Genomic DNA, 18,464 nt, shown 5'->3' on the forward strand with positions numbered 1-18,464 from the left:
GTTAGGACTTTGACTAAGCCACTCCAAAGTCTTCATCATTCGGAGGTGGACTCGCTGGTGTGTTTTGGATCATTGTCCTGCTGCAGAACCCAAGTGTGCTTTAGCTTGAGGTCACGAACAGATGGCCGTACATTCTCCTTTAGGATGTTTTGGTAGACAGCAGATTTCATGCTTCCATTTACCACAGCCAGTCTTCCAGGTCCTGAGGCAGCAAACCAGCCCCAGACCATCACACTACCGCCACCATATTTGACTGTTGATATGGTTTTCTGAAATGCTGTGTTACTTTTACTCCAGATGTAATTGGACATACACCTTCCAGAAAGTTCAACTTTTGCCTCATCCGTCCACAGAGTATTTTCCCAAAGTCTTGGGGATCATCATGATGTTTTCTGGCAAGACTGAGATGAGTGTTTATGTTCCTTTTGCTCAGCAGTGGTTTTTGACATGTCGCCATTTTTGCCCCGCCTCTTTCTTATGGTGGAGTCATGAACACTGACCTTAACTGAGGCAAGTGAGGCCTGCAGTTCTTTGGATGTTGTTCTGGGGTCTTTTGTGACCTATTGGATAAGTCATCACTGCGCTTTTGGGGGAATTTTGGTCAGCCAGCCACTCTTGATTCTCCGCTGTTCCATGTTTTTGCCATTTGTGAATAATGGCGCTCCCTGAGGTTTGCTGGAGTCCCACAGCTTTAGAAGTGACTTTATAACCTTTTCCGGACTGAGAGATCTCAATGACCTTGTTTCTCATTTGTTCCTGATTTTCCTTTGATCGCGGCATGATGTCTGGCTTTTGAGGATCTTTTGGTCTACTCCACTTTGTCAGGTAGGTTCTATTTAAGTGCTTTCTTGATTGAGAACAGGTGTGCAGTATTCATGCCTGGGTCTTGCTAGGAAATTGAACTCAGCTTTCCAAAAATGTGATACACCACAGTTAATTTATGTTATAACAGGGAAGGGCAGTCACTTTTTCACACAGGACCAAGTAAGTCTGCATTTTTTCCCTCTACCATTAACACCTTCATTTAGAAACTCCATTTTTTGTTTGCTTGTTTTATCTTTGTCTAATATTTAAAAAGTGTGACAAACATACAAAAAAATAGGAAATCAGGAAGGGGCAAACACTTTTCACACCACTGGATATTGATTCCCTCATTTGTGCACCCATCTCTCTATTCTTTAAGCCTTTTCTCTTTGTTCCTCATTTGTCTTGTTTCATATCCTTCAACCATCTGTTGTTGTTTTCTTTTTGGTATTCAATCATTTTTAAGACTTTTTTTTAAAATGATGAAGCTTAGAAATTCAACCAAACCAAATCAATTAAGCTGAGGCTGAGACTTTCCATATACAGTCATAGTAAAAAGAACAATTCTGTCAATTCTAAAGTTCTTAGCAAACCATAAAATCAAGTAAATGCAAACTCAGATGAACAACAAAACATGGCGTTTGACTCCTTGTCATTCAGCTGTGTGCTAGCACAACAGAGATGCTGCCCATCAGTGTGGGAAGGGTTATAAGGTTATTTCCATCTAATTCGAAGTCAATGACTCTACAGTGAGAAAAACATTCACAAGTGGAAAACATTCAGGAAGGTTCCCAGTCTTACTAGTGCATGTCCAACACATTCACCCTAAGGTCAGAGACACTGCAAGAACAGATCCATATTTCAGACTTACAGGCCTCAGAAGGTTCATCACAAGACCTCTGAAACATTGTCCTTTGGACAGGGGATACCAAATTGCAGATTTTTGGCAAAACTAGATACCTTACCTCCCATCAAAATAACTAGTGACTTTCTCATTGCCGCTGACTCTGACCACATCAGCATCCTCATCTTCCTGGACCTTTCTTCAGCCCTCGACACCATTTATCACACCATCCTTCTCTCACCTCTAACCAGATAGCTTCTCAAACTTGCCCTCACTGGTATTGTACTTTCCTGGTTTCAGTCCTACCTCTTCAACAAAACACAGTTTGTCACCAATGGAGGCTCCAGCTCCACCTCTGCTCCATTTAACCAAGGTGAGCCTCAAGGTACTGTGCTTGGACCCTTTCACTTCTTCATCTTAATGCCCCACTTGGCCAGGTCATCCGCCACCATGGTTTCTGGTTCCATTCCTATGTTGATGACATACAACTTTATCTCAGTACCAAACCCTCCACCCAGCTGTACCCACAATCACTTGCCAGCTGTCTGCATGAAATAAAAACATGGATGTCATCTAACCAAGTCAACTCAACAGTAATAAAACTGAATTCTTGGTTGTTGTCCCCAAAGCCCTACTCTGGGAGGTTGGCAATCTACATAGATGGTTGCTCATCTCACCATTCCCAGACATTTCTAATCTGGATATTGTTTTGTACTCCCACTTTATTCCAGGCTCATATCAAATCTGTAACCAGAGCACCTAATGAACCTAATGTCTCAAATTAGCCATTATTAGCTGACTCTGTAGCAGAGACTCTAGAACTCACCCACCAGGCTTCCAAGAGAAGCTCTGGGAACACCTCCACCCTCATAAATCTCCACTGGCGTCCAGTAAAATCACACATTATTTACAAAATCCTTCTTCCTGCTTACAAATCCCTCGCTCTCCTGTCTGACCTGCTGCACCCATACATGCAGTCCTCTGTCATGGGACTGCTTTCTGTCCCTTGTACCAGTCTCCAAACCTTTGGGGACAGAACCTTCAGTGTGGCAGCCCCCCCACCCTCTGGAACTCTCTCCCATCTGAGCTTTGCAAGGCCCCGTAACTGGAGTCTCCTAAGAAACTTCTTAAACTCACCTCTTCAACAAAGCCTTTTACTTCTAGCTTGTTTGTGTATTTAGTCTTAAACGTCCTTAGGTTTCTTCAAATGCACAATACAAACAGGGGGGTCACCTGGTCATCTTGGAGTCATGGAATCGACCATGAACTCCTGTCTAACGGCTAGTCATGGCCAAAACAGAGTCACGCGTTAGGGTTGCTGTGCATAATTGTATGCAAATCTCAATGCACTGAAACAACGCTGCATAGAAGTGTGGGTCCAAATTTCTTCACAACAGTGTAAGAGACTGATAACTGTGTTTGGGTCCAAATGCTGCTAAATCATGATAAATCAAGTTTTTCAGAAACCTTTTGTCAAATAATTTGACACAGTGTAATGTGTTGTGCTGTTCATCTGAGCTTTCATTTCAACACCTGCTGATAGAACGTGTACTTTCTTTTTACCATGACAGTAACTGTGTCAGCCACAGTTTGTGCTGCCAGTTTTCGGTTTTCAGGTTTTGGGTTTATCATAAAAAGCGGATTTTAAACAACATAAGAGACGTATGATATCTAACATAACATGATTAAGTTGCCAACCAACTGGCATGTCAGCAAGTCTTCATTTTACTTACGAACCTATTTGTCGACTGATGTTCAGTAAGTTTCTCATACCAGACCACTCACAGTCTGTAACTTTCTCCTATTGGGCTGTTCTTTATTTCATCTTCAAGGCAAAACTGTTTGCATTAAAGAGGACACAACATTTGGCTGTTGTAGTGCAAGGCTCTCTTAGTTTTTCATTTTTAAACTACTCAACAAAAAACAATGGTGCACCTTGCTTTCTCTCTGCTTTCCTTTGCAGTAACTATTATTTCACTTCCTTCAGTCATACAGTTTTCAAAATCTTTTGGCTGTGTGAACTAGGCTTCTCTCTTGAACAGTTAAACTTCTTCCTCTCATAAAGAGAAATGAGAGCACAGTGATATGTTCCAAATAACAGCCAAAGCACCTACAAGTTTTAAATGTATCCATATTCTCTAACATAGTGTGCAAGTGTTATGAATCCAGCCACATAAGATAACAAAGTTTCCTTGATAAAGCCGCTAAGTGAGTCCTTATTGTTTCCTACATGTGTGACTAGTACTGACTACTTTAATTGAGCACCTCCCTTTTTTTAACCACATACAATGACCATATGCAAACTAAGTACTGTGGAAAATTTATTGTTGGATGATCAACACTTCACAATAAATGGTAAATGGTCTGTATTTGTATAGCGCCTTACTTGGTCCTAAGGACCCCAAAGCACTTCACACTATACACAATCATCCACACATCCACACACTGGTGATGGCAGCTACATTGTAGCCACAGCCACCCTGGGGCGCACTGACAGAGGCGAGGCTGCTGCAACACTGGCGCCACTGGGCCCTCTGACCACCACCAGTAGGCAACGGGTGAAGTGTCTTGCCCAAGGACACAATGACCGAGACTGTCCAAGCCGGGGCTCGAACCGGCAACCTTTCGATTACAAGACGAACGCCCAACTCTTGAGCCACAATCGCCACAATAAAAGTCTTTCTCAATGTGGAACCAGTTTGGAACATATCACTACGCCACCATTTCTCTTCATTTAAAGCGCAAGCAGACAGTAAATAAGCTCGTTTCGTTACTTAACTTACTACAATACTGTATGCAATTTTTATTTCATGTTATGTTAAGGATTAGGGAGGTCTCACTACTACAGCCTCACTTTCTAAACGTATACTTTCCCTCATTCAGCACTTTTTTGTTGGATGTAGAATTAAAGACCGCACAGTTTTTATGTTAGCAGTGTGAAGCTTCTTTTCTCTCAGCTTCTCTCTGTTTGTCTGTTTGTTCATCAGACGGCCCAGGAAGAGGTTCATTCTAAGGAGCAAAAGGTCAAACTCCTGACTGCCAGTGTGAATAGTTTCATTGCCAAAGCCCCGCCCACAGCCCATGATGCTTTGCACTCAGAGTTGGATGTACTGACAGCCAACTACCAGCGCCTGTGCAGCCGCCTTGATGGGAAATGTAAAACTCTAGAGGTACATTGCATTCTTTCTTTTCCTATTTGTTATCTCTGCAGTAATTTCAACCTTGGTGCGCACAGAAACCGTTTATGTAAATTTTATGTAATGTTATGCACTTTCATGTAAAATAGACTTACTAGGGGCTTCAAGGCTGATGCTTGCATACATCATGCACAGCTCTAAAGGGGTGGATATGATTTTAGAGAGTGTGTAATAGATATTATGGCTGAAATGAACCAAGTCAAGCCAATTTCAGACATTTTCTTTTCCTTTTTTTCTAAGCCTCGTTAAAAAGAAGTCTTATGTTCAGTTGTAGTCTACACGCACTCATCGTGGGAATGAATGTTATGGTAATTTGGGGGCTTTTAATTATTTATTTGAATTGTTCTTTTTCAAGGGTGGAATGATTGTACTGTACGCATCTTTAATTACTTAAAAAATTGGATGCACACGTTTGAATTTATGTTGCACACGGTCAAAATTGTAAAAACAGGCTCAAATATATACATGCAAGCAGTGCTAAAGCTTCTACAATGAAAAGGGCAGGCCTGTTAATTCCTTGTTAGTGATCGTGATTGAGTACAATCGGTAGTTGTTGTTTTAGAAAGCATTTTAGATACGCAGAACAATGAGAAAGTCCAAAGAAGTGTCTTTTATCGCTTTAATGTTCCATTGTTTCCTTTATTTAAGCTCAAATCAGTTCGATGTTTGAATGCACAGGAAGTTACAGAAACATGCAGATATTTGTGCAAAAAATGTAGCCAGTAACAGGAAGTTGACAGAAAAATAAAAAGTACAGATATGTGAAAATTCTACTTAAGTACAGTAACAAAGTATTTGTACGTGTCTGTGTTTATCAAAATGAGGTACATTGGGCTTATCTGTAAGTATTTAAACCTGTATAAATAATAATAATTACACTTATTTTTATTTCATCTAATTCCTTCAAAGTCTTTACTAAATATATTATGAATCTAGACATACTCATATATTATTTAAACTGCAATTTGACTGCTTGACTGGATTGCTACTTAATTCAAAGGTAAATTACAAACTAATCAATGCTTGATTTTGCTATGATGCTCCTGAGAAATAATCAGTGTCTTGCCGTTTGCAATAATTCAGCTTTGACTGAAGCATTCTCTTGCTACCCTCTCTTTAACAATTGTATTGTGAGTTCAGAGCACATGTCTGTTTTGTGTTGCAGGAGGTGTGGGCGTGCTGGTGTGAATTGCTGTCCTACATCGAGCAGGAGAATGCCTTTCTGGACCAGTTGGAGGAGAAACTGGACAAGACAGAAAACTTGTCGGGAGGATCTGATGAGCTACAGAAAGTGTTGGATGTAAGTTCATGTGTAAAGCTGGTAAAACACCAGGAGTGGCTCTGCCACGTTACATCAATCATGCAGTTTTGCTCCATTCTCCACACATTTAATCCACACTTGAAGTCTTCACATGGTGACTGATATTGCTCGATGCTGTTCCTGTGTCTGACATCGTGCCCTCCTCACGTGTGCTGTGCAGCCTAACGTGGAAAACGGTGAATAAGTTGCTACTTGTGTTGTGGATTTCTGAAACTGACTCCAAGGGCTTTCACCCAATCACACACATTCCTACAGCACTGTTATCGATGCTTTCTCTAATCATTCCAGTGAACGCAGGCATCTCGGTGTTTACTGTCTCACCCAAGGATACTTCGATATGCAGGAACTGGGGATCGATCAGCTGATCTTCTGACTGGTAGTTTCTCTTCTTTCTTTCTGTCTGTACATGCAGAGCATTGAGGTTCTTTTGCAGCACCCAGAAGACAACAGGAACCAGATCAGAGAACTCGCCCAGACTCTGATGGATGGAGGTGTTCTGGATGAGCTGATTCAGCAAAAGTTGGATGCTTTCAACACCCGATGGGATGAACTGATGGCGAGGGTAAGATATACAGCACGTGTTCTGAACTGTAATGTAAGCACACAGCAGAAAACCAACCCTGAAAGAACCGTTACTTTATTGTTTTAATAAGCAGTCTACTTTTTTCTTATTTGTTCATATGTTTTAGGCCAGAGAGCAGTTTGTGCTCATTTACCTGAATGTGTGTCGTTTATTAGTTTGTCTGGAAGTATCAGTGGGAAACTCAAGTGAACTAGTCACTGAACTACTCAGCAGGAACTTTCTAGTCACTGTCAGAGCTGCAGCACAGCGAGCTTTTAGGACAACCTGATAATTCTTTGGTCTGGGAGACATGAAACGTGGGATACACAGGGATAACTTAACTCTCACTGCTGAAGGACTGATGACAGAATCAGTTTCATGGCCTGAGGCATGCTTTTGGGCCTGAGGGCAGTGCAGAAAGTCTTCAAGGCAACAGATGAATTGTGGACCTCTGTCAGATACCATTTCCACTGGAATACCATGAAATGAGTAGCTTAGCTTTCTCAGAGGCTGTGGACAGTTTATCTAAGGCTGACCTGGAGCAGATGGAAAGGATGCCTGTTGTATTTTTGGAGGTTGGTAGGCTGGTAACAAAATCGAGTGCTATATGAGTCCAGGGTCTGTAGTGTGTTGACGCGAGTTGTGACAGACCGGGAGGCCGCTGGGAGCTACTTTAGCTTCAGGTTCAGATCGGACATGCTGCCATGTGTCCTTTCACAACTCACCGGAAAAAGTTCAGGCAGAAGTGAAACAGCGTCTGCCTCACGCACAGTTATGGGGGTCTGAGCCATAAGCATGAGTGTCTGGGTGGGTCTTGTGGTGACGCTGGAGCGGATCTTCGGCACCGCCTGCTCTCAGCTGGTCTTAAAAGCCAATCCATTGATTCCTGCTCATGGCTCACAGGTGAGAGGAGACAAAAGTGGGACGCAGACTGTCCCATATTTATAAAACGTAAAGTTTTTGTTGAACTTTCTATATGAGACGGCGAACAAAAGGTACTTTTATGTAATTTAATTGTTGATCTACTACGTAACTAACAGTGGAGTTCTTTATCAGCAGTTAGATTTTGTAGCCACTGGTTGGATTTCTTGTTGTCACATCTTCTCTTTGAGGTTGATTAATGATTCTTCTCTTCATTGTAATTCTCCTGGAGACATCTTGTGTTTCTCTTCATTTTCACACATAAACTGGTTTTTTAATCATTGCTCCCCTTTTGTATCTTTATCTGACTAATTCTTGTCCTCCATTTGTCCCTTTGCCATCCTTCCAGTCATCACGATGACATGATTGCATTCTCAGCCACTCGCTGTGATCCTCAGCGACAGATTAGACATAGTTGTGCGCCTCCCTTACAACAGAACCAGATTAATGTTCTCCTTGCTGCCTGATAAGCCTTCTTTTGTTTGTCTACCCTACATAGACTGCACGAGTGTGTGTGTGTGTGTTTTGTGTTTTTTATTTCAGACCTTTTGTGTTTTTGAGAGGAACAGAAGCTCCTACTCCTTGTTTTGGTATTTATAGCAGCATGTATGCATGTAGGGAGAGGCTGGGCAGCTCTGAGCCCTGTTTGTTTGTTATCTATCAAAAAGACGAGGAGCCGAAACACAGGAGCAGAGTTTTAGTGAGTATTTCTTGGAATGATGGATGAGAAGCAAATGTGCACCGCGAGCAAAATATTGCCTGAATGTTTTTGCTTTGTTGAGCTGAAAAGACGGCATTGAGGAAATCAATTTTTATTTCTTACATCTGGCAAAAATGTGATGTTTCATGAGCAACTCTGTCAGATAACTAGGGTTGTTTGTCAGTTTCACGGATTTCAGATGACCTTTGAAATCTTATTGTTTTAAACTTTGAACATAATGACATGTACTCAAAGTACCACATTAGTCTGAATATAGGCTGAGCCTGAATATACCATCCGTAGCTTTGTTTGAGCAAAAGTCTTGTTACAGAAAGGAAAGGAATTCACCTTTAAACTGACTAAAATTCAATTTTCTTATGCAAGTGAAATATGGTTTTATATAAGCTTAGAGGTTTAGTTTTCACTTATAATAAGTTAGCATTATTATTATATTAAGCAGGATGACAACATGTTCAAAATGCAAATCGAGTAAAATAAATAAATACATAAAATGTTATAAAAAAAATGCCCAAATGAAAATCTGATATTCTGTTTACTCTATCAAAAAGAAAAGGAACTCTTTTTTTTGTCATCATGTTTCAACTTTCTTTCCATGACGAGAGGTGCATGCTAAATATGCTAAATAAGCTAAATATGCTAAATATGCTAAATAGGCTAAATATGCTAAATATGCTAAATATGCTAAATAGGCTAAATATGCTAAATAGGCTAAATATGCTAAATAGGCTAAATATGCTAAATATGCTAAATAGGCTAAATAGAGACAAGCCATACTAACTGTTTAATCTTGATTTATTCTCATCTGATGATAAACGGTGACTTGCTATGAGTGGCCAAAGTACAGACGAAAGTATGACTTATCCTGTTATTGACACAGTAGCCGTCAGTAAACTGAAGGCCTGAGCTTACTACAGAAGTCGACTTTAAAGTGGTTTGGGAGAAAGTAACATTTTCAACAATGTTTGTTAGATTCAGACAATTCTTTGGTTTCATTCAGCAGAAACATGATCTACTTCACTTGTCACGTGCTGTTCTGCTATAACAGCTTATTCTGATTTAGAAAGTGATTCTGAGATTGTGGCTCTGTTGTCATTGGTGATTACTCTTAAACCAGAGGCTTCAAAAAGCATTATTCTTCTTTTTCACCCTACTTAGCTGATGAAAAATAAGATAAGTGCAAGAGTCAGTCAGCTTCCTTTCACAAGCTCTAATTAGCTGACAGAGCAGAATAATAATCTCATTATATTAATGTTCCACTTTAAAGTGATAAATCTGCCCCATGCATGCAAAAAACAATAATTAAATAATTCCACGTCTCCTTGTTCATTTCTTCAGATCACAGATGCATACTTGCAGATTTCATTTCATTGTTTGGTAACAGATGAAAACCAGTTGGAAGGTGTTTTTGACATGAGGCAGTCAGTCATCGATGTCAGTTTGCACGCGATGGTTCGGGATGGAGGAATAATGAATAAGAAGAAACGCCGTAGTGTGAGGGCCTCAGATGCATGCTCTGCTAACACAAGGCTTAGGCTGGCTCAGGACTATACTTGGAGCCATTATCCTTCTGTATGGGATTAGTATGTTCACTTGTAACTGCATACATTTAAGCCTCTCACACACACAGTCACACAGGCTCTTATATGATGTAATAGGATTGTTTACTAGTTATTCCTGTCTGCAGTCAACGAGAGAGAGTGAAGATGGAAACACTGCAGTAGACACTGAGACACCTCACTGATAACAAATTTCAGAAGAGCGTCGGTTATATAGTGACAACACCGAGAGGACATGCGAGAGACATCCCAGAATCCATCCTTCAAGAGGGTACACACAGGGGTGTGTCTTTGTGTAGATGTACTCATGTGTTTGTCTGTTTGTGTGCTAATAGTGAAGCCTCTATGATTCTCATGGCCTGTAAATAGCTAGAAAATAGTCTGTTTTCATATTTAAAGATGGGAGATACGCAAACTGGGAGCTGGTTCTACAGGAGAGGGACGGACTTTTAGTTTATAACAGCTGGTTATTGTTCTTGTTCTAATTTACATGAGTTAGAATATGTCTTTTGACTTTCTTGTTTCCACAGGCAGCACTCAGGCAAAAAGAGCTGGAGCAGAACCTCCAGTGGGCTCGGGAGAATGACGAGACCCTGAAGCAGATCCAGGAGTCCTTAGCTAACACAGACCGCCACCTCACTGCATACCTGGCTGATCAAATCGACGCTCAGCAGATACCACAGGAAGCTCAGGTAGCCATAGCACAACGATCCTTCTATAACCTTTATAGTCACATGACAGGAACAAAGGCATTTGTTTCCCAACCAAGGAAGACAGAATTCCAGATGATATCCTGACTTTACAATTTTACAAACATTTGTAAAATAGTACAGCACCGTAGTGTGAGGTCTAATATCAGCCGGCCAAAATAAAAAGAACCAGTTCTGAAACCAGTTTGGGCGTCTTTAGCAGATTGAAAGTCAAATCCAGACCAGCGCTGACCAAACAGACACACAAACAGCCTCGGTCTTTGTGTCCTTGCCTCTTTTTCCGGCTGTCTTCCCCACACTTTGATTTGATTTCTCTCGGTCTCCCTTTCACCATCTCTCTCTCTTACTGACACACACACATATACACAGAGGATAAAAGGATGATTACATTATGGGAGCAGAGTGGACGACCACTCCTGAGACTTTGTTTTTAAAGAGAAGGATGGCAGAGACAAAGTGTGTGCGAGAGAATCTGTAAGTGTGGCGGTGATGTGGGCTCGTGTTTGGACTCTCTTCTTGATATCTCCTGCCCCCTTGTGGTCAGCAGAAGGTTGTACACTGTCAGTCCATTTAAGCATTTTTAGGGTTTATTTCACTTTGACTTTAGTGTTTAATTGAATTTAATTAATTAGATAAAATTACATGAATTCTTTATGTATCATGTGTGTTTGTGTTTTCACAAGAAAATCCAGTCAGAGCTGAGCAGCCATGAAACGACCCTGGAGGACTTGAGGAAGAAGAACCAGAACAAAGACAAAGACCCTTCCCCAAAGATCATGGGGCAGTTGGACCTTACCCAGGTACATGACCACAGACAGTGTGCTGAAATGGGTAATATAGGTGCAAACAGCCCTTACTGACGACCACTTGAAAACATCAGGTCACGTTTTTGATCCTAAAGCTAGAAAACATGTAAATGGACTCTACTTGGATGCTCAGATCTCCTGCACATCAAATTTACTCATCAGAACCTGTCTGGAGGTGTTGGGTGGTACAAGTATAACCAACAGTATAAAATGCAGAAGATAATGCTGAAAATCAAAGGGCATTATTACTTACATCAGTGCGAGCATACTGTGCCATGTGGGGTGGCTGTAGCTCAGGTGGTAGAGCAGATCATCTACTGAGCGGTTGGTGGCTTCCCCCAGGCTGCATGCCAAATATCCTTGGGCAAGATACTGACCCCAAATTGCTCTCCAATGCATCCATCAGAGTATGAATGTGTGTGAATGTTAGTTAGAAAGCACTAAGGAAATGTGAATGGGTGAATGCACAAGTTGTATAAAGCGCTTTGAGTGCTCAGAAGAGTAGAAAAGCTACATAAGAACCATTTACCATCTATGTAAGGCCTGTGGTAGGATCTCAGTAAGATGTGGTGATTTCTCTGCTGTCTACATGCAGTTTCAATTCCTTTCCTCATGTAATTTTCCATGCTGCAGCATTCCTGTACATGTCACGGCGGGGTGCGCCAGTGTGAGGAAAGAGGTAGACCCAGATGCAGACAAAACGTAGTTTCAAAAATAGAGCGAGCCTTTATTGGCTGATTGCAGAAGAAAAAACAAGGAGCTAGGGAAACTAAGGAGGCTATGAACACTGTGTTAACAAAAGGGCTGTGAACACTGAGTAAACTAGAAAACACAGAGAAACAATGGAGTAAAACTGTGGTGAGGTTAACAGACGATCTGACAGTGACTGAGTGGAACACACAGACTAAATACACAAGGAATGATCAAAGGAAGTAGAATCACATGGGCAAAACAGCTGACAATTAACATAATGACAGGACACGTGAAACTAAACATAACACAAAACTCTTTCAAAATAAAACAGGAAACATAAGGAAATCCAGACATGACTTGAACTTGACAAACAAAGAAAACTTAGACATGAAACATGGCAGAATGTAACCAGATAAACCGAAATGAAACGAGCCTAAAAAGAACAAGAAACTCAGAATACTGGGTCACATGACCCAGGGCCATGACAGTACAGTATTTGATACCTTCGTCCTGAACTGATTACAGGTCAAATTCTAAATCAAAGAGTAGTAATTATTATGTTATCGCTGTCCTCTTTTTTTATCTCCACTGCAAGTATGCATGCATGTTGCACATTTGCGCCACTGACAGGTGATTAAATGCCTGCCAGTACTCAAACGTGTCTTTGGAAGTTATTGCTGTGGTAACTGTATCAACGACCACTTTTTGCCATGTTAGTGGACACATGTACAGACAGGATATGGTGTTTCCTGTAGGACTCTCATTATGTGCACTGTGGGTCTTGTCATTTCCCAGAATATGCTGGCAGACGTGTGGACTAAGTTCCGACTCTTCCAGAAGCCTGCCAACTTTGATTCTCGGCTGCTCGAGTGTGAGCGCGTGCTAGCCTGGGTCAAAAGTCAAATGGGGGTGCTGGACATCCGCAGTGTGGAGCAGGATGTGGTGCAGTCACAGCTGGAGCAGTGCATGGTGGGTATTTGTTTCACCTATGAACTGATGGAGAGATTCTATTTGAAGTGGCTTCTATCTATTTGGCTTGAACAGAAGCTGTACAAAGCGCTGAGTGAAGTGAAAGGGGAGGTGGAGACGGTTATAAAAACAGGCAGACAAATCGTGCAGCGGCAGCAGACTGAGCAGCCCAAAGAGCTGGACGACAGAGTGACTGCTCTGAAACTGCTGTATAACCAGATGGGAGCTCAGGTTAGGACACACACACACGCACACACACACACACTGGAGTAACTCCAGCAGCATAATCAAAGAATGTGTGTTTGTAGGTGACAGAGAGCAAGTTGGAGCTGGAGAAGAGTCTGAAGTTGTCAAGGAAGCTGCGTAAGGAGCTGAACGGGCTCACAGAATGGCTCGCCGCCACTGATGCCGAGTTGACGAGGCGCTCTGCAGTGGATGGGATGCCCAGTGACCTGAAGGACGAGGTGGCGTGGGCACAGGTACCTCCGTGTATACATCGACACGAAGACAAACATTAAAGAGTGATAATATCTTTTATTTTAAGTGCTTTTATAAACATGCAAGGTCACCTTACATAGAAAAGTTCTTCTGTCCTTGTTTCTTAATTGTTCTCAGTCCATCCATGGGGAGACGGAGAGACATCAGCCACAGCTGCAGGCAGTGGTGGACCTCGCCGAGGCCTTAAAGGCTGTGCTGCGCGGCCACGGAGGCCTTGTGGACGACAAAGTTAGCCTGCTGCACTGCAACTGGATTGCAGTGACTTCTAGAGCAGAAGAATGGCTCAACCTGCTGCTGGTCAGAAATAGAACTGAAACAACCTGCTCTTATTATACTTTTCATTTATCTATTGTTTCAGTTCTAATATTAGACCTGGTTTGCTAAATATAGCTCGTGTAGATGTCACTGTTTGCAGAAGAAGAGTCTCATTTTTCTCCTTCTTTCTCTCTTTCAGGACTACCAGCAGCAGATGCACAAGTTGGATGGACAAATACAGGAAGTGAATGGATGGATCAATGGTGCAGAGAGAAAAATGAATGAGATAGACAGCCAGGGACCCAGTGATGTGTTGAAGGTTGTTTATATACTTTGAGGCTTTTTTCCCTATGACAAATGTTTCTTTCATGTCTTAGGTGAAGACAGTTTATACACCTAACATATGTGTCTTGGGACCTGCAGGTGCTACGTGCAGAGCTGGAACTCACCAGAGGAAAGATGGAGGAGGTAAGGTCTCTGGGGCAAGAGTTAATGTCCACCAGGGGGGACAACTGCCAGGCCGTGGTCGGACCCAAGCTGGAGCAGCTGAACCACAGATTTGACGCCATCTCTCAGCGCATTACCTCTGGAATGGTAGGGAAGTACCTTTATATAGATATACTGTTTGTTTGGCTGTTTCATATTTATTGTTAAATGCTATATCTTAAATCCTAAAATCCATGAATTTACTTTAATAGATTTCAAATTGTAGTTGCTCCTTAACTCTTCTTCTTAGTCTTACATAGGTCTGAGACTGTGTAAATAAATGTACATTCTGTGTGTATGTGTGCGCCTGTACATCGTTGCCATGGGACTGTGTGTGTGCGGCAGACGGCAGCATCAGCCAAAGAGCTGGAGCAGTACCACAGTGACGCGCAGGTCTGGCTGGAGCTCCTGGAAGATGAAGTCAAACAAGGGGAAAACCTGAAGGAAGAAGATTTCCTGGAGGACAAGGTCTGTTACCCTCACACCAAGGTTCAGTCACAGCTAGTGTGACTTCCAGTCATTTTCTGTTTCGACTAACAAACCAAGCATGTACTTATGTGTTTAGGACTGTGAGGAGGGCGCAGTTAAGGAGTTACTGTTAAAAGGAGAGAGTCTACAGAAGAGAGTCCCGGATCTGGACAAGAGAGAGGAGATCAGACTTAAGCATAACAAGCTGAACATGAAATACAACACAGTGAAGGTAACAGACATAACAGCTAATATTAAACAGAGTAATAACATGGGAGTATATTCACAATGTGTTAAATCATTGCAATGAAATATCTAAAAGTTGCTGCTAACACATTAAGCCAAACCCTGTTATCTGTGTTCAAGTCAGAAAAAAGTTACTCTTTGCTGGCTAGCATGTTATGCTAATATGCTAATATTAGCATAATATGCTAATATTAGCAAAATATGCTAATATTAGCAAATTATGCTAATATGCTATTATTAGCTAATATGTTAACAATAAGCCAAAATAAAGCAAACCGTTACATTAAATAAAATAAAACTTAAAAAAGTAAAGATTTTTTAATTTTCACTAAATACAAAACTAAACTTGTTGTACTTGCTTCTATAAATATAGAAGTATGTATGTATTACATTAAATAAATAAAAAACAAGTTAAAGTGCTCATACATGCAAATACAGAAACAGTTTCTACAATGAAAACTTTTTTTGAGATAATAATTCTGGGAGGAAAGAAGCAAGATGACATGAATGTTAGTGTTCTTCTCAGCTATAGCTGCACATAAACACTGTTTTATTTTGAATACATGTAACAGCAGGTCAGCTGGATGAAAGCTGTGTCACATAAAGATATTTGTGATATTCATGTGTGTGCATGTCTCTGTGTGCTTGTGTGGTCACATGCATGTAGGATCTGCGCGTCCTTCGAAACAGGAAGGCATTGGCTATTGCGCCCCAGTGGTACCAATACAGGAGGAAGTCACATGACCTGCTTGCCTGGCTAGATGACATTCAGCGCAGAGTGGACTTACTGCCTGACCCGCCTGAGGGAGAGAGGGTCAAGGTGACGATGTGCACAGAAACACACACACAGCTCCCTTCCATAAAGCACTTCTTTGTATGTTATATTTGGCTTTTCTCAAAGACCCACAGCCTGACTTTATGTTTGTCACCGCAGCTCTTCATCTCACGCCTTTTCTTTCCCACATCATCTGCTTTGATCTTTTGTCATTCTGTGTTTTGCGGTATATATTCCTTTATTTCTATCCTTCCTCTCCCCTTCTCCAACTTTTGGACAAAGATTTAATATCAAAGATTTGCAGCTTAATGACATGGAAACACTCCCTGAGCATTTTTATTACCATCACCGGTAGATTTTATTAAGGATTTAGTTTTTTATTAATGGACCAGAGTTGTATGCAATATTTTATTGTCATTAAATAATTACTAACTGTCTTTTAAGGCAGCATTGAACTTAAAATCCCTGTTTAGTACTTCACGATGAATGATAAAACTCCTATTTAATTCAGTAAACTATGGAGCTTTGCTGCAGCAAACATACTTGACCTTACTTGACCAACTCAGTAGGTTTAGACAGCCAACATTATATTAAAACCATGTACTTTACTTATATTTGTCAATTGATTAGTTTTTCAAAATAATTTATATACACTGTGTTGTAAAGTAATCACTTATTCACACAAACCATTGAAACAGGTGTTCCAATCACTTAGATAGCCACAGATGTACAAATGACAGAGCAAGGTTATGCTGGGGTGTATAGTGCACATCACTATAGACCTCCAAACTTCATGTGGGATTCAGATTAGCTCGGGACCAGTAGGTAGAGAGCTTCATGGCTGGGCAGCTGCATCCAAGCCCTACATCACCATGACAAGCACAATTGCAAAGCGTTGGATGCAGTGGCCTAGAGCACGTTGCTACTAGACTCTAGAGCAGTGAAGATGTGCTCTCTGGAGTGATGCATCACATTTCTCTGTCTGGAAATCCACTGGATGAGTCTGGGTTTGGCAGTTCCCAAGTAAATGGTACTTGTCAGACTGCATTGCCTCAATTGTAAAGTTTGGTATGGGGCTGTTTGTCAGGAGCTGGGCTCGGCCCCTTAGTTCTAGTGAAAGGAACTCTTAACCTTCAGTGCATGAAGACCCACAAAGACATGGATGAGCAAGTTTGGTGTGGAGGAACTTGACTGACCAGCACAGAGTCCTGACTTCAACCCAATACAACAGCTTTGGGATGAATTGGAGCTGAGACCTCGAGCCAGGTCTACTCGTCCACCATCAGTGACTTCACAAATGCACTTGGAAGGGAAAGCCTACCCAGAAGAATTGAGGGTTTTATAGCTGCGAAGGGTGAGCCAACGTCAAATTAAGCCCATATTAAAAATGGGATCTCAATCAATTTCATACGCTTGTGAAGGCAGCATTTGTAACTTTGTTACCGTTTCTAGGCGCTCCTTCTGGTTGCTAAGTTTTTGAAACTGCAGCATCTGAAAAAAACACAAGAATCATATTGTTTGTTTAGAGCAATTTTAAGTATTAAGATGTGCAATGATTTCTTATTAAAGCTACAGCAGTGCAGCACTAACATCTGGTTCTGATTTGGAGAAGGTGTGAGAAGGAAACCCTGGACTCCCACCCGTTTCCCGCCCTTTCTGACTCTCTGTATGTGTTTCACTTTCAGATGATCACTATGACATTTCGCTAAGCGGACGCACCGCCCGCACGTCTCAGACTCATCATCATTGCCGCGACAGATATTCCTCACTGCTTGTCCGTCTGTGTCTCTGTCCATCCTTCTGCTTCCAGTCTGCTCGTGTAGATCTTTGTTTCTGTTCAGCCAGAAACTGCTTAGTTCACACAATAACTTTCCTGTTCTCTGTATGAATAAAGTCTCAGGCAGTCAGTGCCTCATGATCACTGCTTTCTTTTTGAAATGGAGTTAAATACAAATATACAGCCTGAACTTTGTATGTTTATATGTGACACTGACGAACACAACACTTTGTCCCTTTTGTCAATGTATTGTCTCTGATGGGTAAATGATGTGCTGATGGGAAAAAGAAAGTGGAACGTGTCATTATTTATTATTATTGTGTGTGTGTGTGTGTGTGTGTGTGTGTGTGTGTGTGTGTGTGTGTGTGTTTCCAATACATCTACATACTTCTCTGTGCTTGCCCCACTTGGCCCCCGACCAATAGCGAGTGACCTTCCCCGTTGATTTTGTTCAATAGGAAATTGGCTCAGAGTTCGACAAGAAGAAGGAGGAGCTTAAGGAGGTGCAGGGCTTAGCCAATCAGCTTTCAGAGGCTGGAGCCACCAATCTAGTGGAGCCCCGCCAACTCCAGCTCAACACACGCTGGGTTGAGGTGGAGGGCAAGTTCATACCCTTCAAAAGACAATGTGTGAGTTTCAGTAGGCACAACTTGTGTATCTACAGTACTAACAGAAAATACTTTAATTATTATATTTCAATACTAACTCTTTAATCTCTCAAAGGTAGCAGTAAACGTTGTAACAATTCATTTTTATCTAACAGCATGAAAGCTTCGATCCAAACGAAGGTTAGGAGCAGTGAACTTACAGTCATGTTTACAGTTAATCATCTTAAATCAGCCAACGAACAGAGTT

At 41.5% G+C, this 18,464-nt stretch overlaps 1 protein-coding gene across 3 annotated transcripts in view; it reads left to right on the forward strand.

Annotated features, from left to right (window-relative positions):
• dmd (dystrophin) overlaps positions 1–18,464 on the forward strand; it is a 301,323-nt gene that overhangs the window by 177,704 nt on the left and 105,155 nt on the right. For all 3 annotated transcript variants that reach the window (XM_087836862.1, XM_087836863.1, XM_087836864.1), the window contains 15 exons: positions 4,636–4,818; positions 6,011–6,145; positions 6,579–6,728; positions 10,457–10,618; positions 11,320–11,436; positions 12,931–13,104; positions 13,180–13,335; positions 13,413–13,583; positions 13,720–13,899; positions 14,057–14,176; positions 14,281–14,451; positions 14,689–14,811; positions 14,909–15,043; positions 15,725–15,877; positions 18,068–18,238. In XM_087836862.1, the coding sequence (XP_087692988.1) occupies positions 4,636–4,818; positions 6,011–6,145; positions 6,579–6,728; positions 10,457–10,618; positions 11,320–11,436; positions 12,931–13,104; positions 13,180–13,335; positions 13,413–13,583; positions 13,720–13,899; positions 14,057–14,176; positions 14,281–14,451; positions 14,689–14,811; positions 14,909–15,043; positions 15,725–15,877; positions 18,068–18,238 (2,301 nt within the window). The remainder of the gene's footprint in view (positions 1–4,635; positions 4,819–6,010; positions 6,146–6,578; positions 6,729–10,456; positions 10,619–11,319; positions 11,437–12,930; positions 13,105–13,179; positions 13,336–13,412; positions 13,584–13,719; positions 13,900–14,056; positions 14,177–14,280; positions 14,452–14,688; positions 14,812–14,908; positions 15,044–15,724; positions 15,878–18,067; positions 18,239–18,464) is intronic.

This window comes from Neolamprologus brichardi, chromosome 23, assembly GCF_056152115.1.
Source record: "Neolamprologus brichardi isolate AB-2024 chromosome 23, ASM5615211v1, whole genome shotgun sequence".
Taxonomy (NCBI): Eukaryota; Metazoa; Chordata; class Actinopteri; order Cichliformes; family Cichlidae; genus Neolamprologus; species Neolamprologus brichardi.